Source organism: Catharus ustulatus, chromosome 16 (genome assembly GCF_009819885.2).
Source record: "Catharus ustulatus isolate bCatUst1 chromosome 16, bCatUst1.pri.v2, whole genome shotgun sequence".
NCBI classification, from domain to species: domain Eukaryota; kingdom Metazoa; phylum Chordata; class Aves; order Passeriformes; family Turdidae; genus Catharus; species Catharus ustulatus.
This window is the reverse complement of record NC_046236.1, coordinates 1,686,427-1,708,533: the sequence shown is the minus strand read 5'-3', so window position 1 is coordinate 1,708,533 and position 22,107 is coordinate 1,686,427. Positions and strand designations below refer to the sequence as shown.

Sequence of the window (22,107 nt, the reverse complement as noted above, 5' to 3'; positions counted from 1 at the left end):
GGGTTCAAAGCTGAGTTTGCAGCCGTGGCAGAGCACTGGGTGTCTGGTGCTCTATGATGTGAACAGCAAGGGCAAAATACTTGGTACAATGTTAAATTTCCTCATGGGCAGGGACACCTTCCACTATCCCAGGTTGCTCCAAGTCCTGTCTAGCCTGGCCTTGGACGCTTCCAGGGATCCAGGGGCAGCCACAGCTTCTCTGGGCACCCTGTGCCAGGGCTCTCCACCCTCCCAGGGAACAATTCCTTCCCAACATCCCATCCATCCCTGCCCTCTGGCACTGGGAAGCCATTTCCCCTTGTCCTGTCCTTCCATCCCTTGTCCAAAATCCCTCCCCACCTCTCTTGGCACTGGAAGGAAATCTGGTCTCCCAAACTCTGGAGGAAAGTATCCTCTCATTATCCAGCTGTAAAAGTGAATGAAAACAGTAAAGTATCTTTCTAAGGTTAGAAGTTTTTTAGGGGTAAAAATGAAAGGTGTGGTCAAGCCTCACTTCTGCAGGACTTGTGCTTTTATCTGCTGGAAGAGCATGTGCTTTTTTTGTGTCAAAGATCTTCCAACCTGCTTTTTTTATCCACCTGCTCAGTGTGGCAGAGGTACTTTGGTCAAATCTTTTGTTTTCTGTCTTTCCTTTCTTCATGCTGGAATTCTGTCTGAACTGCCTGGCCTGCTGGGAAGCATCAGTGAGGAAAAAGTTACAGGGGCCGCTTTGAAATTCCTGAAACTTATTGTATCTTTCCTGAAACCTTTCCTGTTTTACTTTTCTAAATTTAAAAATACATGGAGGAGGTAAGACAAGAAAATGGGCAACAAGCCTTTAGAGAAATCATGTGAAACTGCTGAGTCAGTGAACAGAAATGACATGAAGCTTGAGCCTGGGGGTTTCTAACTGGCATCCAAGGGTTTGTGCTCTGGGCTCTCCTTTGGAGGTTGGGAGTTACAGGAACAGACCTGTGCAAGGTGGGCTTTGTTTCTGAGGTGGGAAGTGCTTTGTATCCCACAGGGAATGTGATTTCAGGCAGCTCCTTGGCCTTGGAGAGCTCACTCTGTGTGTCCCTGTCCTGGCAGGTGTGACATTTGGTGAGGCCCGGCTCGGTGACCTGTCCTGTCGCGGGGTCGCTCCCATGCCCCGGGAATTGGCCTTCCCTGTGCCCAAGGGGGAGAAGTGGCACAATCTCTATGACTACATCAGGTACAGCTCCTCTGATCCCACTGCAGCTCCCAGACATCCCCATGCCCCTGGGAAGGGCAGGATGGGCAGTGCCACTTAAGGAACGACAGATCCAGGTGAACCTGGGGCTCAGGTGGGCATTTAGGTGTTGTTAACAAAGACTCCCTTAGTGTCATCTTCCTTTGGTACCCCTGTATTTGAAGGACCATGAGGCAAAAGGGGAGGGATCTTATAGGAGGCAGTGAAGAGGCCTCCGTGCCAGGCTGAGGTGCCAGGTGCCAATGCAATATCCCACTGACACCGTGCCTTCCTCTGGTTCTGCTCAGGTTCCCATCTGAGGGGGCTAAGCTGCTGCACAACTCCATCCAGAAGAGCTTCCCAAGTCCTGTGGCAGGTGGGAATGCTGGGGACGGCAGCCAAGGCTGTGCCACCCCAGTTGGTTGCCCTGGGTTTCTGAAAGAGCTCAACCTGCTCCTTGTGTTGCCCAGGTGACCAAGTCCTGAAGGAGCCCGACCGCCCGCTGACCCAGCTGGTGACACTCTCCAGACCAGTCTGTGACCGCCTGTCCCTTGTCCCACAGACAACCAGTCCCAAAGCTGTAAGTGTACCCTGGAGGAGGCTGCAGCTCCTTCCTGCTTCCCATAGAGCTTTACCCTGCATCTGTGTCTTAAATTAAGTTGTAGAAGCTGCTTGTTCTTGGCAGCTGTTCCAGGCACAGTCTGGTGACCAGAGCCCTGCAGTCTGGGGGTTCAGTGTGGTGCAGCACAGACAGGAGATGTGCCAAGTACCTTGAAATCTCCAGACATCCATCTTCCCTGTCTCTGTGGAGGCAGCAGATCAGTGTGTCTTCAAATCATAGATAAGGAAGTGAGGTCTGGAGACTAAGGAATGTGATCGGTGCCCTCAGGGAGCAGAGCAGTGTGTGGAGCTGGGACTGCAGGCAGCTGCCCTCCTCTTGGTTTCTTCTTCCCCACTGGGGGTGATGTGGGAGCTGGTGTCCAGACCGGCTTACCAGCATGGTGGTGGTGTTGGGAGAAGGACTCGGGGAAGCCATCCTCATGCTGTGGAGAGGGGGAAACTGAGGAGCACAACCTCTCTTATTAGCAGGTGTCCAAAGGATGGCTGTGAGGATGGTGAAGAGTCTAGAGGGGAAGAGTGAGAGGTGCAGCAGTGACTTGGTTTGATCAGATGGAGGGAAAGAGACTGAGGTCAGACCTTGTCAGAGGCTGCAGCTCCTCCCAAGGGGCAGCTCTGATCTCTGCTCTCTGTGACAGAGCTAGAACCCAGGGAATGGCTGGAGCTGTGTCAGGGGAGGTTTTAATAGATATTAGATAAAGGTGCTTCTACTGGGCAGTCCAGTCTGGCTGACCAGTCTCCCCAGGGCAGTGCTAGACCTGCCAGAGCTCCAGGAGCGTTTGGACAAGGCTCTGGTTTGCTGTCTGAGGAGATGAACTGTGCACAGACAATACTGGGAGCATGAGGAGAGCAGCTGGTTAACAACCTGGCCAAGCCAGGTACCCACAGGGCTGCTCTCCCTCCACATTTTTTCCTCCTTGTTTGTGTTGCTGTGAAAAGCCCTCAGGACAGATGTGGGTGTCTCCCTGTCTCTGCCCCTGGGCAGGTGGAGGGCACTGGCAGGAGAGCTGAGCTCTGTCTGAGGCTTTCTTCATTCTCAGGTGCCACATCGGTGTCCTGTGGTCACGAAAAGCATCCCTGAGGTTCACCTGGCAGTGCCAGGGCCCCCAAGAGCTGTGCCTGCTGGAGACCCCATGCTGGAGGAGAAGCAGAGGCTGCATGGTGCGGGGGACTGCAGTGATGGTGGCATCCATGTCTATGCTCATCAGAGGCGGAGACACACAGCCCGACCTGTGCCTGCCTCAGAGGAGGTGTGTGAAGTTCTGAGGGTCACAAGGTGGCTTTGGGGTGTTTATTTCTAATGAAGGGAGAGAGGGATTACAAGGTTCATGCTGGAGTTTCAGTTAAACTTACAGAGTCCAAAATGCTTTTTTCTGACAAGCAGTTCTTCCACCAGCACCCTACTTGCCTTGACAGAGGGCCCTGTGTTCAGATGTGGTGACCTTAAGGCACAGGTTTGTCCAGTTGTGTACAGGAAGGGCTCTGGGCCTTATGCCATCCCACAGGTGAGCCCAGCCTGCAAGACAGCCCTGGAAGTGTCCAAGGCCAGGTTAGACAGGGCTTGGAGCAACCTGAGCTATTGGAAGATGTCCTTGTCCATGGCCAGGGGGGTGGAAGTGGAGGGACTTTAAAGCCCCTTCCAACCCAAACCAGTCTGGGATTCTCACAGTGTCCCCAGGTCTCTGGGCATCACTGGGGCTGGATGGGAGAGCTACTTAACTCAGAACCCCTAGCTCCTCCTGCTGCCAGCTTTGACTCTGCCAGGTTAAATGCTTTAAAGTTGTCTCGTCTGACAGGAGAAACCCAAAGCTGCCTCTGTGCTTCAGAGAGAGCCCCATGGAGGGAGGACCCCAGTCTGGCTCTAAGCATGATGGTGCTGTCTGGTTTTCTTTTCCAGGGACTTGTACCAGATCCCATCCTGAAACTGAGAACAATTATTGGCTTTGGAGGATGCAGCACCAAATGGGTCAGTGGCTTGGAGGATCTGGGGAGCTGATCTGTAATTGTGTGACCAGGATGTTTTGGAGGTGTGAAGTGCAGCTGAGTGTGGCACTGCTTGATGTAGAAAATGATCCCAAGGGGGATGGGCCTGAGCATCTGTGATAACTGCTCTGCTGTTAGGATGGTGAATTAAAAATTCATAGGAATTCTTGATTCTTCAAAAAGAATCATAGGATGGAAAACCCCTCTAAAGACATCCATTCCAATTGGTTTTCCCAGGATTCCCAGGCCCACTCATGACCCATGTCCTCTAGTGCCACATCCACATGTCTTTCAAATCCCTCCAGGGATGGTGACTCCACCACTGCCCTGGGCAGCTGTGCCAGTGCCTGACCACCCTTTCTGTGAAGAAATTTTCCCAGTATTCAATCTAAATTTCCCCTGGCACTTGAGGCTGTTTCCTCTTTCCCTGTCCCAGTTCCTTGGGAGCAGAGGCTGACCCTCACCTGGCTGCCCCCTCCTGCACATGGAGTTGTACAGAGCTGAGGCTCCCCAGCTGCTTCTGATCAGAATTGTGCTCCAGACCCCTCGCTAATTTCACACGTTTTTAGCACATAAAACTGGTGCTGCTTTGTTGGAGCATGGAAAGGAAGGGCTGTGTTCTGGATTATTTTTTTGGGACACTGGGCTTTGCTTGTGGTCTGTGTTAGGGTAAAGGAAGGGTTGGTTTGATTCAGTCAGTTCAAGACTGCTATCAATGTTGTTTTCCTTGGATCTGCTGTTCAATAGTAGGGAAGGGACCTTAAAGCCCATCCCATTCCATCCCCTGCCATAGGCAGGGCCATCTCCCACTAGCCCAGGTTGTTCTACACCCCATCCAGCCTGGCCTTGGAGACTTGCAGGGCTGGGGGAGCAGTGTGGCTGTGCTGTGGGGCAGTTCTGGAGCTGTGTCCCCCCTGTGTCGGTGCTGCAGGCTCTATGGACACGGGACAGCACGGCTGTGGTGTACCCCTGCCACGCTGTCATCGTCGCCCTACTCCTCAAGACTGGTGAGCAGAGGTTCTTCCTTGGCCACACAGACAAGGTGAGTGTAGCCCTTGCTGCCCTGATGGCAGCCCTGTCCTGGCACCCTGGTGCCAGCTCCTCTGTGCTTCCTGCAGGTGTCAGCGCTGGCGTTCAGCGGGAGCAGCACCTTGCTGGCCTCAGCACAGACCGGGCCCTGCAGCCTAGGGCGCCTTTGGGACTTCCCCACGGGATCCTGCCTCTGCCTCTTCAAAACCTCCCTGCAGTCTCTCGTGTCCCTCAGGTGTGTGTTCAGCACTGCAGCACAGCAGCTTTTCTGTGCTATTGCTGCGTGATAAAGCACGGATGAATTACAGCTGCCCGTGCTTGTCGCCGATCCTGCTGGCAGCTGGCCTGGATGTGCTGCCAGCTCTCTGCTGGGTTTATCCCTCAGGTCTTGCTGTCTCCCCATCCTCACAACTTGTCCCCTTTTATGCCCTGTGAGGATGAACCCAGGGTACAAGGAGCTGTTTTTCACCAGATCTCTCTTCTTGCAGCTTTTCCCACAGTGGAGCTGTTCTGTGTGGTGTCGGGAAGGATGTGCACAGCAAAACGGTGAGAGCTGACTCTGGACTGAGAGGTTTCCCTGAGAGCTTTTCTCCCAGATTCTGTAGTTATTTTCCAGGCAAACCTTTACTCTTGGCTTTCCTAGGCATGTTCTTGGGTGACATCCCTTTCTCTGCCTAGAGAATACTTTTCCCTTTGCCTGATGCTTGTGGGTGTTCTTCAGCTGCAAGAGAACAAATCCTTTTGGAAGCAGCTGGAGAGACCTGCTGGGTTTGTGCTTTGGGGCTGTTCTATCCCTGGAATGATCCTAGCTAGGACCCAGGCAGAATGATGGGGTTATATCTTTGTTTTAATAGCATTTAGGGCAAGATGTGAAGTGAAATCTTCCAGCTCCAGGCATCACTGTGGGAAGGGATGCCGGGCAGTGGAGCTGCCGCCCAGCTTTGTAGCTGGGGATGACGCAGATCCCACATGTAGCAGTCAAAAATAAACTTGTTCCATGGGACTGGGGGTTTTGTTTTGTCAGTGGAACTGTTTTTCATCCACTGTTTTCATCCTTTAGTGACGACCATCAGCAATTAGCTGTGCCATCACTAAGTGAAGGAAAAACCACCCAGTGCTCTGTGTTTTTCCCAGCATGTGGCAGTGTTCTGTGATCCATGTGGGACTGGGGGCTGGGATCAGTGGGGGGAAAGCACGGTGGGAGAATGGGGTGTTGGGGGAGAACCTCTCCCAAGGTGATGCCTCAGCCCATCCCAGCCTCTGAGGTGATGCTGGGTTTGGTTTTAACACTGTGCTGGAGTGCAGAGCACCTGCCTGCTTTTCTGCAGGCACCTGCCCCTTTGCTTTAGGCAGAGGGTTTGACTCTTGACCCTGGTGATGGGCACTGAGGGGCACACAGGCCTGCCCTGAGCAGTGGACATGTGCTGCCTCCCGCTCCCTCAGCCCTGGGACAGCTCCTGTATCCCAGCAGGCAGAGTTCCTACTGCTCTGTGGATTTTCTTTCCAAGTCTGAGCCCTGTTGCCAGGCAGCCCTGGGATTTAGAATCTCTAATTATGGATTGCAGACAAGGATATTGCCATGAAGCTTTGCTAAGCTGTTGGACTCTCCTAAACCCTGTGTGCAATGGGTTTTATTTCCCTGCTCCAACTCTGTTATCTATATTTTGTGCCCAGCTCTAGAGCAGCTGCTGGAGGAAAAGCTCTTCTGCTGCCAAGGTTTTGAGCAGCTCTCCCATGGTATTTTCTTGCTTCAGATGGTGATGGTGTGGAACACTGCTCAGGTGACCCGTGGTGGAAGTGTGACTGTGCTGGCCAAAGCACACACAGATGTGGACATCCAGGCCATGAAGATTGCTTTCTTTGATGATACCAGGTAGTGTGCTAGGAAGAGAAACTGAAAGTATTGATTCTTAGATATTGGGAAGAAATTGTTCCCTGTGAGGGTTGTGGGGGGGCCCAGCACAGGGTGTCCAGAGAAGCTGTGGCTGTCCCATATCTGGAAGTGTCCAAGGCCAAGTTGGACAGGGCTGGGATAGTGGAAGGTGTCCCTATCCATGACAGGGTGGAACAAGATGAGCTTTCTTCATGAGTCCCTTCACCCAAAACCACTTTTATTGGATAACTCTGGCCTGGCTGGGGGGGATTTGTGGTGCTGTAGCCATCTGGTTGCCATTCCTGTTCTCAGTCCTTGCTGTCAGTGGCCCTTGGGACAGTGCCCTTCCCTCAGGGGCTGGGGAGCCCTGCCCTGGTGCTCAGGCCGTGTCTCCTGGACAGGATGGTGTCTTGTGGCCGGGACAGCATCCGGCTGTGGCGAGTGCGGAACGGAGCCCTGCGCTCGTGTCCCGTGGCGCTGGGCGAGTACCATTCCCTGGACTTCACCGACCTGGCCTTCGAGGAGGGGCCCAGGGACGAGCAGGAGCTGGAGAACCGCACACTGTAAGGGCCTGCCACTGTCACCTCTCCTGGGCAGAACCGCAGGAGGGAGCTCTGCACCTCTCCCTGCTTAGCATTCCCCTTCCCCCTCATCCACCAGGCTTTGCTGGGGTTCTCCCTCAAAATACAGCTGCCTTCTGGAGCTGGGAGGGGCTCTCCCCACTCAGCACCTGTCACCTCCCAAAAGGGATTTGGCTGCTTGCAGAACAGCCTCTTTCCTCTTGCCATGCTGCTGTTCTGCCATGTTTAGTGACTCTCTCCCCACCTGAAGCTCTCTGTTGGATTCCTGGGTCAGCGGGAGGAGCCCGGTGCACATCCTTTTGCATACAGACACTTTGTTGTTTTATTTTAATCATCAAAGCCAGACCTTTGTTGCCACCCCATGCTGTCCCACAAAGGCAGAGCTGTCAGCTCAGCCAGCCTGTGGCAGAGGGAGGCTCCTTTCTGGAGTTTATGGCAAGCTTTTAGCTCTTTTGCTAATTTCTGTTCCAAAGGATCAGGAAACCAAATAGGAAGCTCTGACTTATTTGGAGGTGTGTGGAACACTTGGACCCCTTGTTGATCTCTTTTACTACTTGTGAGCCAGGATTGCTTTACACAAACCAGTTGAGCCAAGGGTAAACCAAGGTGGTTTTTTACTAAAAGAAGGCTCTCCTGTTTTTATTTTTTACAGCTTTGTGTGCAGCAGAAGTGGCCATGTGCTGGAGGTGGACTACAAGAACGTCTGTGTGCGGAGTGCACGGCGCCTGCTGCCTGCACAGCCCCGAGGGGACACGGAGGAGCAGGCAGAGAGCAGCTCAGGTGGGAGCCCGGAGCAGGCAAGGAGCAGCTCAGGTGGGAGCAGGGACAGGCAAGGAGCAGCTCAGGTGGGAGCCAGGAGCAGGCAGGGAGCAGCTCAGGTGGGAGCCAGGAGCAGGCAGGGAGCAGCTCAGGTGGGAGCAGGGACAGGCAGGGAGAGGAGAAAACAACCAGGGACCACCTCCACCACCAGTGGGGTCAGAAATCTGTTCAAACCAACCAGTTCTTTACCTGCTGCTGAAGGATTATTTTGGGGTTGATTAGATCATTGCTATTTGCCTCTTAAGGACTGCAAATAATCTTCCTTAGTGCAGCAAAGTAACGTTTTAAGAAAGATTTTAGCATTTTAAATGCTGATTGCACTTTCAGAGAAACACTACTTTTAGAAACATGAGACAAGGTCTTCATTTGCTGATGGGAGGCTTAATGGAGGGATGGAAAAAGAACTAAGATTAACGAAAAAGATGAATTTGGGAATTTTTTCATTATTCAGCTGGTGCAGAACGTTTGAGGAATCTTTGTTGCTCTGCATTAAGTAGACCAAGTTCCAGCTCTTCCATTAACTTGAACAGCGGGAAGAATTCACTTTCTAGTGTGATTGCTGTGATATCTTAAAACTTAGTGCATAGTTTGCTTTGGCAAATTGAACTAATTAATCTATAATGTGGCCTTTGAGAGATGTGCAACTGCAGTTCTCACTTCATGGGCAAGAAGGGGCCCAAAAGGAGATGAAATAAAATCCTTGGTGCCTCCTGGTCTCAGTGCTGGCTCTGACTTATGGCCTTTATAGCTGAATTTAGGTTAGATATTGGAGAAAATTTCTTGACTGAAACTGTGATAAGACATTGAAACAAGCTGCCCATTCTATCACTGGAAATGGTCAAAATGCCTGTGGATGGGCACTTGGGAACATGGGCTAGTTGTGGGATAATGGTTGGACTCAATGAGGTTTCCAAACCTTAATGATTCTATGAATCAAAAGCTCCCTGTTTGTGGATCTATATCTCCCTTCTGCAGAGAGGCTTTGGGACATGGCAGTGAAGGAGTTTGTACCTCAGGCAGTTAATCTGGGATATCCTTTGCTATAGGATCCTGATTGAGGCAAAAATATGGCACGGATAGGAATTTTCTGTGCCTGGCAAGAGTTTCACAATGGTAAGGAGGAGTTTGGAGCCCTGAAAAGGGCTGGCTGAGACCCTTCAGCCTGTTCTGCCAGTCACTGTGGGCTTCTTGCATCCTCCTCAGGCTCCAGCTGGGTATGGGTGGACTACTAGACTCAGCTTTTGGATAGGCCCCCCTCTCAGGTTGAGTTTTCTTGCTTCACCTGTATAAGGAGGTGGTGTTTTTTGGGTTTCCAGGCCCTGGGATTGCTATAAACAGTATCAGCATGTCCTCGACCTTCTGTGCCACAGGATCAGAGGATGGCTACATGAGGCTGTGGCTGCTGGACTTCTCAGCTGCTGTCTTAGAGGCAGGTGAGTAGAGGTGGGAGTGGTGCTTCCGAGCTCCACATCTGCTGCTCCGCATCCAGAGCTCCACTGCCACAGCTCCCACAGAAATCCTCAACAGTGAGGGCTGTGTTATCTGTGCTGCCTCCAGGGCTGGCTGCCTTGGAAATGTTCAGTGGCAACTACTCACATTTATCATAGGAGAAAGGCAGGATCTCCTGGGAGAGAATAGACTCTCCATCTTGATTTTTGTGCCCTTCTAGCCATGGCTCGTCTGTCCATGAAAAATTAGGGAAGAAGTTGAGCAGTGCTTGATTGTTTTGATTGTTTTTGAACCAATCATCATTACAGAAGAGCCTGGGGCTGTTAGGAAGGGCAGAGACTATTCTCTCTAGGCTGTCACTAAACTCAGAAGCATTCAAACACCTGCAAGCATTCAGTCTTAAGGTCGTAGGCTGCTCGTTCCTGTGGCATTGCTTTCCTAAATGTGGGCCTGCAGCTGTGTTCCAGCTGCTCCTTTCCCAGAGGATTTGTTGACTCCTGTGTCTTTCTCCAGAGCATGAGGCTTCAGTGAGTTCTGTCTGCATCAGCCCAGACAGCCACAAAGTCCTGTCCACGACAGCTTCTGGGAATCTGGGCTACCTGGATATCCAGGCCCAGGACTACAACACGCTGATGCGCTCTCACAAGGACTCTGTGCTGGGCTTCTCAGTGGAGAGCAAGTGGAAGCAGATAGCAACAGTGTCCCAGGACAACACCATTCGAGTGTGGGACCTCACCTCCAGGCAGCAGGTGGGGGACACAAGAGGCAGGTGGTGTCTTGTGTGTTAAGAGTCTCCCTGGTGTCTGTTTGATCCAATTATCAAAGCCCCACAGTTCAGGAGCCCTCCCTGAAGCGTGAGGGGTACCATGGGCAAGAGACCCTTTGGAAGTACAGAGTTCTGAGGTATTGTAAGACAAAACTATTTCCTTTTCCTGCATCTTTAGAAGGTTGCTTTTTAGCACAAACCATAACACCTAAGGGCTGTCTAAATGGCCAAAGACCCAGGACTTCACTGGGCTTTGGATCCATCCAAGCAGGAGCAGGGACATGCTCATGGTGGAGATGAGCATGGTGGAGATGTGAGGCTGACCACTTGTTGGGTCCGGCTGCAGCTCCAGTCTTCCTCATCTTCATGCCTGTGGTGTCTCTTCCCTGCAGCTGTATGACTTTTCAGCTGCAGAGGAAACTCCATGTACTGTGACCTTCCACCCCTTCTGGAAGATCCTGGCCTGTGGCTTTGACAGCGGGGTGGTGCGGACCTTCAGCCTGGCTGCCTCTGACCTCCTGCTGGAGCACAAGTGAGTGAAGTGGGAGCTGCATGGGGTCTAACTGCGTGTCCTAGTGATGAGACAGAGACACAGTGACAGTCGTGGAGCTCCACAAGCCTCAGGTGCCAGCTGCGTTTGGGACAGATCCTGCTGTGCTGAGGCTCTGGGTGGTGAAAGCCCAAGTTGTGAAAGCCGTGAGGGCTTTCCTTGTGACTTCCCAGTGGACAGCAGTAGGAAAGAGCTTGTCCTAGAGGGCAGCTGGGCAGGGAGCCCTTATGAGCCTCAGTGTGGGATTTGGAGAATGGTCCAGGGAGAGGGAGCAGGCTCCATCCAGGGTGGAGCATTGCTCTTGCTGCTCCGTTTCCCAACAAGTTGGAGTGTTGGTTGTCCTGGCTGCTACAGGGGTGAGCACAGCGGGGTCCTGCTCTGTTCCTGGCTAATTCATTCTATTGGGTTCTTCACCATGTTACACTCAACGTCACCACTGTTCCCTCTGTCTGTGAGTCCTTTTTCTCTTCACTTTTTCCATGTTTTCTGCCCTCTTTCAGGCAGCACCGCACTGCGATCACTGGGCTGACCTTCTCTCCAGATGGCAATTTTATGTTCAGCTCCTGCTTACAGGGAACTCTGGCTCTGTACAGCTTGGTGGCAAGGAAAACCCAGGTTCTGAGAGTTCTGGGTAAGACTCTAGGGTTGAGGTTGCCTTTCTTCTTTTCTTTGTATTAGCACAAAAATCCTGACACCAGAGCCAATCCAGCCTCAGCCTGCTTGGAGTGATATTTTCCAATGAACTTCTTGAGCTTTGTCATTTCCCCCTGCACTGGGGACTGCTGAGGCACCTCCAGTCCTGGGGTCAGTTCTGGGCCCTCACAACACTGAGAGGCTGGAGTGTGTCCAGGGAAGGGAACAGAGCTGGGGAAGGAGCTGGAGCACCAGGAGAGGCTGAGGGAGCTGGGAAAGGGGCTCAGCCTGGAGAGAAGGAGGCTCAGGGGGAACCTTCTGGCTCTGCACAACTCCCTGACAGGAGGGGACAGCCGGGGGGTCAGGCTCTGCTCCCAGGGAGCAGGGACAGGACAAGGGGAAACAGCCTCAAGTTGTGCTGGGGGAGGTTTAGATTTGATCATGGGAAAATTTCTTCATGGGAAGGGTGGTCAGGCACTGGCACAACTGCCCAGGGCAGTGATGGAGTCACCATCTCTGAAGGGATTTAAAAGCCATGTGGATGTGGCACCTGGGGACATGGGTTAGTGGACTTGTTGATCTTAGAGGGCTTTTCCAACCTTAATGATTCTGTGATTTCTGTTTGTACCTTCTGTGTGAGCAAACCCCACTGACTGCCAGCACTTCCCTACCTGTCGTGGTTCAAACCCTCTCATCCTGCTGGTGTGATGATTTCATTAATGTACTGGGGTCACAGAGATTATTCATGCCCAAGCTCTGACTCTTTCCGTTCTGTGCATGTGCAATTTAATTTGTTTGAAGTGGGTTGTTGCCCTAATCCTGCCTGCAGCAGAGCTGCTCTGTGCTGGTGAATGAAGCTGGTGGAGAGCTGGAGGCAGGGCACAGGCAAGGCAGTTTGGAAAAATTAGTGTCACATTTGATGTACACTTTGGAAATGAGTTGTGACAGCACAAGCTTGGGCAGGGAAAGGGAACTCTCATTTTTTTACAGTGCAATATTGCACAAAGAGGAGAAACCTGCCCCAGGAAGTGTGTAGGAAGAGGAACAGGGGTTGGAGGAATCAGGGAATTAATCCAAAATCACCCAGGTTTGATGTCAGTGCTGCAGCTTCAGCTGTACCTTCACGTGGTGACTCTGCTCTGAAACTGTGTTTGCTGCCTGGTCACGTTCCAGGGACAGAACAGTGGAATTGTGGTCATGGAATAAATATAGAGGATTGCTGTAATTTCTGTGATTTTCAGACCTCTGGGTCTCTCTGCCCTCTGGACTGACATCAGTGTGGTGTTCAGCACTGACCTCATTCTGCTCTGGGTTCAGACACCCAGGCTGCAGCTGAGATTTTGCAGAGTTCCTCATCACAGCTTCTTGCAACACTAAAAAATAAGCCCTAAAATCAATTTTATTCCTCTGACTTTGTTCTGCTCTCCTTGAAAATGCTGCTTGTTCACTCAGGCAACAAGCTGTGCATCTCAACCTTTTTTTTGAGGTGGTTCACTGCACATTCTGGCTGTGTAAGAAAAATTGGTAGCATCTCCTACAGTACAGGTTGCTTTTTTTCTTAGGCTGCAGGAGAAGCTGCAGTTGCTGCTCAGCAGCACCATCAGAGTGGGCTTTGCTCCTCCTCACACTCTCTTTGTTCCTCTCACTCTGTGTCCCCCAGGCAATGTGGTGGCCAGGGATGCTGGCAGTGGCGTGGACACTCTGGTGGTCAGCGGGGACAGTCGCCTGCTGGCCTTTGTGGGGCCCTCCAAGTACATCGTGACAGTGATGGAGGCCTGCTCACTCGATGAGGTACCCAGCAGGCTGCCCTTTGCTCCTGGGGACAGGGGTGTCCCCTGGAAACTCCACAGGCAGCATCCAGGCAGGTGGATCAGGGCATTGCCTGTTTTCCCTTCTGTGAGACAGAAATAAAAAATTCAAGGATTCTTCTACTCATGGCTTCATTCCCCTCTAGAAAGATAATTTGCAGAGGTGCTGTGGAGATTGTCAGCTCTCACCTCTCTCTTGACCTGCTCTCCTGAGCATCACCTGGACCTGCAGCGCCTCATTAAGTGGGAAGGGAAGGGTCCAGGGGACTCCATAGCCTGGTGTTAAGAGCATGGGAGCAATCCTGAGGCTCCTGCAGTGGTTGTTCAGTGGCTCTTTGTTCCACAGCTGCTGAGGGTGGACATTAGCATCCTCGACCTGCACAGCACCTGCACTGTGTTGGACTCTGCAGTGAAGGTCTGCTTTGGTCCTGTGCTTCAGGGTGAGCTCCTGGTATCAACTTCATCCAATAAAATCCTTGTGCTTGATGCAAAAACTGGACGACTGGTGCGAGAGGTAGGACTCTGAAATTCGTCTGTGAAGTCTTCTGTGGGGGCTGGGCACTTCATGTCTCCTTGGGAGGTTAAATGGGAGCAACACCTCCTCCTGGAGCTCACAGACTTCAAAGAAGCACAGGTGGGACGCCTGCAGCTGTCCCAGTGTGCTCGTGCTCAGGGTGAGCCTGAGCTTGTCCTCATTTTCTGCCCTGTCACACTGCTGTTCTCTTGCTGAAGTGTAAATAAGGATATAAACCAGCTCAGCTAAGGCTGCTGGTGCCATTTCTTGTCCTCAGGTGTCCCCTGTGCACAAGCTGACCTGTTCCTCCTTGGCACTGAGCAAGGATGGCCAGTACCTGCTCACTGCTGGTGACAAGGTCATCAAAGTGTGGGACTACCGGATGCGCTTCAACATCAACTTCCAGGTACTGCCCCCACAGGGAGGGCAGGGGGTGGTGCTGCACTGCTGAATCCTCAGAGAAGAGAGCAGCAAGTGGGCCCTGTATGACTTTGCCCAGTGTGCCCAGTCCCAGTTTGCCCAGCAGAGAAATGCAGCCACGATCCCACATTGTAACAATGCCTGGCAGTGGGCACAGGCTGGGGCTGCCAGTGCACCTCAGTGAGACCCTCTGTGAAGGACAGAGGTATGTGATAGCTCTGTTTTAGGGACAGGGCCAGGTGGAGAGGAAAATGGTTCACCCAAGGCTTCAGAGGCAGGATAAGACTTAGGACTCTTCAGCTTTTGCTTCCTTCCCCAAATGAGTGTGTTGGAGGTTGCCCCCAGGTTGATCAGCCTGTAGGTGTGATAGTGTCCTAGTTTGGAGGACAGGTGTCTGCTGAGAAAGGCAGGAGCTTCTCTTTGAAATGGAGAATGTAAACCCCCTTCCTCCAAATGATTATGGTTTTGAAATCAAGGGGCTCTCAGGCAAAAATACGGGAATTAGGAATAACAGTTCTTTAATAGGGAAATTAAAATAGAAATACAGTACTACAAAGAAACAAACTGCAAACCCTGACAAAGTCAGAGTACAGCCTGGCACCCTGTCAGGCAGGGTGTTGGTGGCAGTCCCATTCCATGGTGGCTGGATCCTCCTGCAGTGACAGATGTGGCTCAGTTGAAGCAGTGGTCCTGTAGAAAGGGTGCAGTTTTCCTCCAAAGGTCCGGTGATGATGTGGAGAAGTCTGGTTTTCCTCTGAAATCCAGTGGAAAAAGGGCTCTCTTGGTGTCCCAAAATCTCAGTTTTTATCTTGGTAAGAAAGGCTTGGCTCTTCCCCCTGGCTGGAGCATCTCCCCATGGAAGGCAGTAATTTTATCAGTAACACAGTGGGACTCAGTGGGCCATTAGCAGAAGATACCTCCCTGGAGGAAGGATGGGTTGTGCAAAGATAAAGAACAATGCCCTGCCTGGTTTCAATGGATGGCCCATTAGCAGAATATCTCCCAAGGAGATAAGGATCACTGCCCCACCTGGTCTCAACAGATGGTGATAGAATAGATACTTTTCATCACATCCTGTGTTGCAACCCAAGACAGATAGATCCTCTTCTGGACCTTCTGCTGAGGCCTGTAGACCCTGGCTGTGCAGGACAGGGAGTGGAGTAACCCCATCCTGACAGGACAGGTGTTGATGGGGGATTCAAGGCGTGCTCTCTCCCAGGTGTTCATCGGCCACTCAGAGCCTGTGCACCAGGTTGCCTTCACCCCAGACCAAGAGCACGTCATCAGCGTTGGGGATGCCATCTTCCTCTGGGATTTCCTAGCTCCACCTCCAGTCAGGTCATCCCCAGGCAGGTAATGGTGCTGGGCAGTGCCTTGCCTGTGTCCCCTTTCCATGCCCCATCCCTGTGTGACTCCAGTCTCCTCACCTTCCCAGGGCTCATTCCTGCACATCCACTCTGCTGCTGAGGTCAGGTGAGTTTGCCTCTTCCCATGAGTTGTGCTGGCAGCTTTTCCAGAGGGTAGGGATTTGTGGGGGATGGTTCCTTCCCTGAAGGAGTCATGTAGTGGGGGGCAAACCAGCTAATTAGCTTTGAAGGACAGTCTCAAATTAATTGGCACTCCTCAGTCTGCCTAGATGGGGTTGTTCTGAGCAGAGCCATTCTGGGCTTTCTGGTAGATTCTCAGCTTTTACCTTCTGTCTTTCTCCGCCTCCATCTCCTCTGTCTTCTTTCTCCTGCATTGTCCCTTCCTCTCTGTCCCTCTCTTAAAACACAGAGAAGTGGCTTCTATGGAAGCTGGAAAACTGAGCTTGGAGGTGTCACCATCCAGAAGGATGAGAGAAACATGGGGGGAAGGAAGTGACACCAAGCCTTTTCCTTTCCCAGACAGCAGTAGTGAGGAGCCCAAGGATATCTCTGACACACCTCGGCAGACAGTGCCTCTTCCATCACTGTCCTCCCCACCATGTTTGGATATCAGCTCTGCCCACCCAGCAGGATTTCAGAGTAAGAGGAACTGCTTGTGGGAAAGGGGAAAAGTAACCCCATTTTAGGAAAAACTTGCCTAGTACATCAGCATCCTTGGAGCCATCCCTATCTGTAATCCCTTCTGGCAGACTGACAGACCAGTCTGCAATTCCTTCCCCTGATCTGGGCAAAGTTGGGGTTCAGCACCTCTATCCTCTACTCTCCTCCATACTCAGCTGCTGGCATAGCTTCTCTGTGCTGAACACCTTGTTGGTCACTCCTAATGGGAATTGTCTGTTTTGCCCTCCACCCTAACAACTGGACTGTTCCACAGAACAGGGGAATGACACTGCCAGAAGTCAAGGGGTCAGGCACATATGAACTGATCCTGAAGGACATGGATGGCTCCATCTTCCCACTGATTTTTCTCCCCAGGTATCTTCTCTGAGTCGGACAGGGAGGAGGAAGCAGATCTGCCAGGCAGCAGCAGGAAGGTGGCAAATGGGCACAAAGATGTCTCAGTCCTTGTGGTGGAATCAGATGGGAATGAGAAGCCTGTTGTGAGGCCCACAGTGGGGCAGGAGAGCCCAAGGTCTCCTGAAAAAACAGCAAATGGTAAATCAGGGGTATTGCCACTTTGTACAGAGCTGCAGACCTGCATGGCAGCTTGGTCTATTCCCCAAAACCAAAGAAAGATCATTATTGTTATGGGGCAGAGAGACTCAGACACGTGCTGTGAGGTGAAAGGCAGCATGTTCCTTAGGAGTTTTCTCTTGGACATGATCTTCCAAGGGAAGTCAGTAATGAGGGAAGTTCACACTGATCCCTAAAACTGCTCGTTTTTTGGCTGTTCCCCTGCTGCTGCTTCTGGGCACACCAGAAGCCTGTCTTCAGCCTGGAGCCAGTATCATCTCTGAGTGGCACATCCCATTAAATCCAACTGCAGTTAAAGCTCCCAATGGCTCTATTAATAGCTGCAGAGCCTGGGAGCTGCAGCGGTGTGTGGTGATCTGCCAGGAGCAGGCAGCTGCCAGCGCTCAGCCCCAGCAGCACTTGTTGGAAAGCCTCAGGATGAAACTGCCCCCAATGCTCCTGGAGCTGTGGGGCTCATGGTTTCACTGGGATGCCTGGAGCATGAGGTGTGGGTGTCCTTGGGCTGTTTGCAGTGTGGTGTGGCTGAGTGGGGAAGGAGCTGACCCAGGGAATGGCTGGAGCTGTGTCTGGGAGGGTCAGGCTGGATGTCAGGAAAAGGTTCTTCCCCCAGAGGGTGTTGGGTGTTGAGCAGGCTCTCCAGGGAATGGGCACGGCTCCCAGAGCTCCAGGAACACTCCAGGATGCTCTGAGGCACAGGGTGGGATTGTTGGAGTGTCTGTGCAAGGCGAGTGATCCTTGTGGGTCCTTTCCCACTTGGGATATGCCACATGTGACACTGCACTTTGATTTTTGCTTGTGTTGTTAGCATGTGCACAGCACCTGCATATAAGCAAGCCACAGCCTGGGTGCTGCTCCCAAACCCTTTCCAGGACTTTTCTCCTTTGTGTGGCAGAACCCAGGAAGGGGACCAAACCTCCCAAGTCCCGGTGTTCCATCCGCCCAGATTCCTACCGGCATTTCACTCCTCACTTCAAGGCATCAGTGCTCCCCCAGGTGAGAGTTGTGCTGGTTACCAGGTGGAGAACAGGCATTTTGGGGCTAGGGTAGGTGGATTTTCCAAATTGTTTCCATTTTGTTCTCTGTTGGAAAGCAATTTGGGAAATAGACCCCTAGGCTGATGTTCAGTGAGAAATCCTAACATTAATTCCCTGTTCTCTACATATAACTCTTCTCAGACTCGTAAAAAGTGAGTTGTGCTCAACTCTTTTGGTGTTGCCCAAATCTCCATACATTTTTATTCAAAAAGCATGGAAGTGGCATGTGTTATTGAGAGTGAAAGACGAGTGAGCAATGGAGTGATTCATTGTGCTCCCATATTTGCGAGCAGCTGCATTGGCAGAGCAGGCTGGGGAAGGCAAATCCATGGAGTGTAGTGAGGAAAGACACGGCACAGCTCCTGCTCTGTTAATAAACACAGCAGGAATAAAACAGAAACTTAACTCAGCCCTTCCCTCAGCCCTGCTGCTACTGCTGGGAGAACAGCCACATCCAGATTTCTCCCCCAAACCTCTCCTCTGTCCCTCCACCTGGTAGCATTTTTCTCCCAGTTCCCTTTCTATTGAAATATCTGCATCCCAAGTCAGCCAAACCCATGCAATTTTTTCCCAGCAGGATTAGCAGCTACTCCTCAGCTGGGCATTTGTTGCCAGCCTGTTTTGTGCCCCATCTGAAAGCATCTATGCCTGGCTGTGCTGGGGCAGTTCTCTTTTGTTAGGGAATATTATTTGTCTCTTCCGTTACAGAATTGAGTGAGTGTTGACATGGATCTGTGTGGGATGTGTGTTTGAGGACACTCACTTTTTCCTGTGTGGGTGTTGATGCACCTGACCAGACCATTCTTACAGAGTTTATTTTAAGCCAGTGTCTGTTTTTCTTGCAGAGTTTCTTGTCTCCTCCAGCGGGCAGTGAGGTGCTGAAGCTGAAAGCAGTGATCGGCTACAATGGGAATGGCAGAGGGAATATGGTGTGGAACCCAGATACAGGTACACTGGGAATGCTCTGGAGTGGTGGGATGTGTTGCCAGAGAAGCTGTGGCTGCCCCTGGATCCCTGGCAGTGTCCAAGGCCAGGCTGGACAGGACTTGGAGCAGCCTGGGACAGTGAAGGTGTCCCTGCCTATGACAGGGGTGGAATGAGATGAGCTTTAAGATCCCTTCCAACCAAACCCACGAGTGATTCTATTCTGTGATTCTAGGGGTGTATACTGAGTGAAGTTATGATGTTCTGACTGTTGGGTTGGGATCTTTGCTTGAACATGGGTTCTTTGTGTTGGTAAAATCCAGTAGCTCTTTGCTGTTGGCAAGCTTTAGTTGGTGGGGCAGACTGAGGCTCCAGTTGTTGAGTGGACAGAGCAGGAGGGAAGCTCACAAAGCCCATCCTGCCTCCTTTCTCCAGCTGAAATGATGCCCAGCAGCTCTGCTTTACTCAGGTTAGGGAAAGTGAGATTTCACCCTGCTCCCAACCTGCTGCTGCTGAGCTGCATCAGAGTGTCAGCTTTTACGTATTAATGAATCATAGAATTTTCCACGTGGGCTGTGGTGGGGGCTGTATGTGCAGCCTTTCCATGAAAACATCCCCTCTCCTCCCCCTCCCCTGCCAGGCTTCTTCGCCTACTCCTGTGGCTGCGTCATCGTGGTTGAAGACCTGCACTCGGGCTCCCAGAACCACTGGCTGGGCCACGCCCAGGAGATCTCCACACTCGCCCTCAGCCACCATGCCCAGGTAGGAGAGGCTGCTGCTGCCCCAGGCCAGGGCTTGTCCCTGTCACTTTGCAATCCCACAGCCTAAAATCCCATTTGTCTGTTACTCCTTCTGCCTGGAGGCTATGGAAGTTATTTTGGAGTCAGCTAGCTATCTGATGTGCTGGCTCAGTGTGGGCTGGAGAATGTCCAGAGAAGGAACAGAGCTGGGGAAAGGGCTGGAGCACAAGTCGCATGAGGAGCAGCTGGGAAGGGTTCAGTCTGGAGAAAAGAAGGCTCAGGTGGGACCTTCTGGGTCTCCACAAGGAGGGGGCAGCTGCCAGGGGTCAGGCTCTGCTCCCAGGGAAAGGGATAGGACAAAGGGAAACAGCCTCAAGCTGTGCCAGGGGAGGGTCTGGTTGAACATCAGGAAGAATTGCTCCGTGGAAAGGTGTTGGAAGAGTCTGCCCAGGAGTGGTGAGGTCCCCATCTCTGAAGGTGTCCAAGGAATGACTGGATGTGGCACTCAGTGCTCTGGGCTGATGACAAGGTGGGGATCAGACACAGATTGGACTCCATGGGCTGGGAGATCTTTTCCAACCTCAGTGATTCAGTGATTCTATAAAGGCTGTTCTCTTCCTCTGGGTGATGCTGCCTTTCCCTCCTGCCATCAGCTGAATGGTTGTTTCTCAGTGAATTCTCCATTTGCCAACCACATCCCTTTAATGTGGGACTGAAAAAACTGTTAAGGCTAATGAGCATTGTCTAATTACTTACACATTGCTCTGTTAGGTTCTTGCCTCTGCCTCAGGGAAGAAGGATGGAGACTCCCACTGTCAGATCTGCATCTGGAGCACCCAGGATGGGGCCTGCACAGCAGAGCTGTTCCACCATGAGACACAAGTGCAAGTCATGGCATTCTCCTGGGATGACAGGTTCCTTGTCACCATAGGTGAGCACTTCTGTAACAGCAGCTGTGGGTGCAGGGGTGCACCCCAGAGCAGACGGCTCATGGCAGGAGGGTGCTGTGAGCACCAAATACCTGCCAGATGTGCAGCAGGCTCATGGGTAGAAGGCTGGTCTGGGGTGTCCTTGGGACAACAGGAAATGCAGCAGTTACAGCTTTGTTCTCCTGACTTACTGGTGCTTCTTAAACCCCCTGTAAATGGTTTGTGGTTGCTATTTATAGTGTGCGAAGGGAAAAGCCTTCTTCTGGACTTGTTATTGCTGCCTAGATGGACTTGGACAGAAGTAGCCAGGCTCCCAACTGTGAGGCTCCTGCCAGGCAGGCATGCCAGCACAGGATGGATGCTCAAGCTGTCTGTTTTGTTCAGGCAGGGAACATTTAAAGGACAACATGCAATTAGGAAGCTTTTGTTTTGCATGAGAGGGGACCTGTGGAGCAGGCAATACACTCACTCCAGGCTGGTGAGGCTGCCTTTGGAAAGAAAAGCAGGCTTTGCTGGAGAGAAAGGGAGCTTTGTGCTGTTCAGGGAGCAGTGTGGGAGAGGACCTCTCTTCCTCCAGCTCTGGTCTGGGCTGCAGGGGAGGGAAAAGCTGAAAGTTTCCACAGAGCTTGTGGAGCTGCAGAAAGGCAGCAGGAGAGCACTGTCCTCCTGAGCTCTCTGGAAGCTTGGGAATTTTGCTATTACTGAGGCCAATGCTTTCTGCTCCCACCCAGCTGTGGTGGCTTCCATGGAGGTCAGCTCCCACTTCAGCTGGAACCTTGGCAAAGATGACATCCTGTTCTTTGCCAAGACAGAGTTAGCCCTGAATGCCCAGTGTCACTGCAGAGTTTGTGGTGTGCAACAACTCCTAAGGATGGAGGAACAGCAGCAAAACTGCTGCCTGCTGCAATCCCAGCCCTGGCTGCTCCAAATGACTCCACTGCCAGGACAGGTTTGCTACAACCTCCAGTGTGAAGTGCTGGGCCAGTTCTGTCTGTCCTTAACTTGGGCAAGCATCTCTCGTGTCATACAGTTTGTGCTGAGCACAGAAGGAGTTGTGTCCATGCCTGAAATGGTGTTTGGGACAGTTTGTCTCCCAACAGCTGGATGAGGGAGTGGCACAGTTGATGTGTGTGTGCTGTGTGGATGCTTGTGAGCATCCTGGGGGAGCAGAATTCTTCCTCCTATCTTTCCCCTTCTCCTTAGGGGACTACAGTGACCAGACCATGGCTCTGTGGAGCACCCACACCTATGAGCTCGTGCTTTCCACTTGTGTCTCAGAGCCTCTCCACGATGTGGCTTTTAGCCCTGTCTCTCACCAAGGCCTGGCCTGTGTGGGGAGGGGAGCTGTGATGTTCTGGTTGTTGGAGCAGCAGGGAGCTGCTGTCAGACCCAAGGTAAACCTTCCTTTTACCTTTTAAGGTTTATTTTCAGCATCTCTGACTTATTTTCCAAGCCCCTGATGAAACCTCTGTAAGAGCTGATGATTTCTCTCAGTGAGGTGATATTGACTGTGCACAAGCAGCTTTTGGTTGTATTTGGGGCATTAACTGCAGGAATTGAGAGGAGGATTTTTTTTTTTTCTCCTAATGCATCTAAGCATGTTCATTCCCTTTGACATTTCTGGTTT

At 51.9% G+C, this 22,107-nt stretch overlaps 1 protein-coding gene across 2 annotated transcripts in view; it reads left to right on the top strand.

The window, feature by feature from the left end:
* The window catches only part of LOC117003757 (mitochondrial Rho GTPase 2), a 45,726-nt gene that overhangs the window by 3,097 nt on the left and 20,522 nt on the right, over nt 1-22,107 (top strand). For both annotated transcript variants that reach the window (XM_033073968.2, XM_033073964.2), the window contains exons 5-31: nt 1,069-1,192; nt 1,498-1,565; nt 1,660-1,769; nt 2,848-3,057; nt 3,705-3,773; nt 4,722-4,832; nt 4,909-5,054; nt 5,308-5,365; nt 6,574-6,692; nt 7,094-7,255; nt 7,926-8,053; nt 9,409-9,525; nt 10,055-10,290; nt 10,700-10,839; nt 11,358-11,488; nt 13,151-13,281; nt 13,645-13,812; nt 14,090-14,218; nt 15,452-15,585; nt 15,668-15,705; nt 16,119-16,238; nt 16,635-16,814; nt 17,746-17,846; nt 18,733-18,835; nt 19,452-19,573; nt 20,323-20,482; nt 21,684-21,874. In XM_033073968.2, the coding sequence (XP_032929859.1) occupies nt 1,069-1,192; nt 1,498-1,565; nt 1,660-1,769; nt 2,848-3,057; nt 3,705-3,773; nt 4,722-4,832; nt 4,909-5,054; nt 5,308-5,365; nt 6,574-6,692; nt 7,094-7,255; nt 7,926-8,053; nt 9,409-9,525; nt 10,055-10,290; nt 10,700-10,839; nt 11,358-11,488; nt 13,151-13,281; nt 13,645-13,812; nt 14,090-14,218; nt 15,452-15,585; nt 15,668-15,705; nt 16,119-16,238; nt 16,635-16,814; nt 17,746-17,846; nt 18,733-18,835; nt 19,452-19,573; nt 20,323-20,482; nt 21,684-21,874 (3,506 nt within the window). The remainder of the gene's footprint in view (nt 1-1,068; nt 1,193-1,497; nt 1,566-1,659; nt 1,770-2,847; nt 3,058-3,704; nt 3,774-4,721; nt 4,833-4,908; nt 5,055-5,307; nt 5,366-6,573; nt 6,693-7,093; nt 7,256-7,925; nt 8,054-9,408; nt 9,526-10,054; nt 10,291-10,699; nt 10,840-11,357; nt 11,489-13,150; nt 13,282-13,644; nt 13,813-14,089; nt 14,219-15,451; nt 15,586-15,667; nt 15,706-16,118; nt 16,239-16,634; nt 16,815-17,745; nt 17,847-18,732; nt 18,836-19,451; nt 19,574-20,322; nt 20,483-21,683; nt 21,875-22,107) is intronic.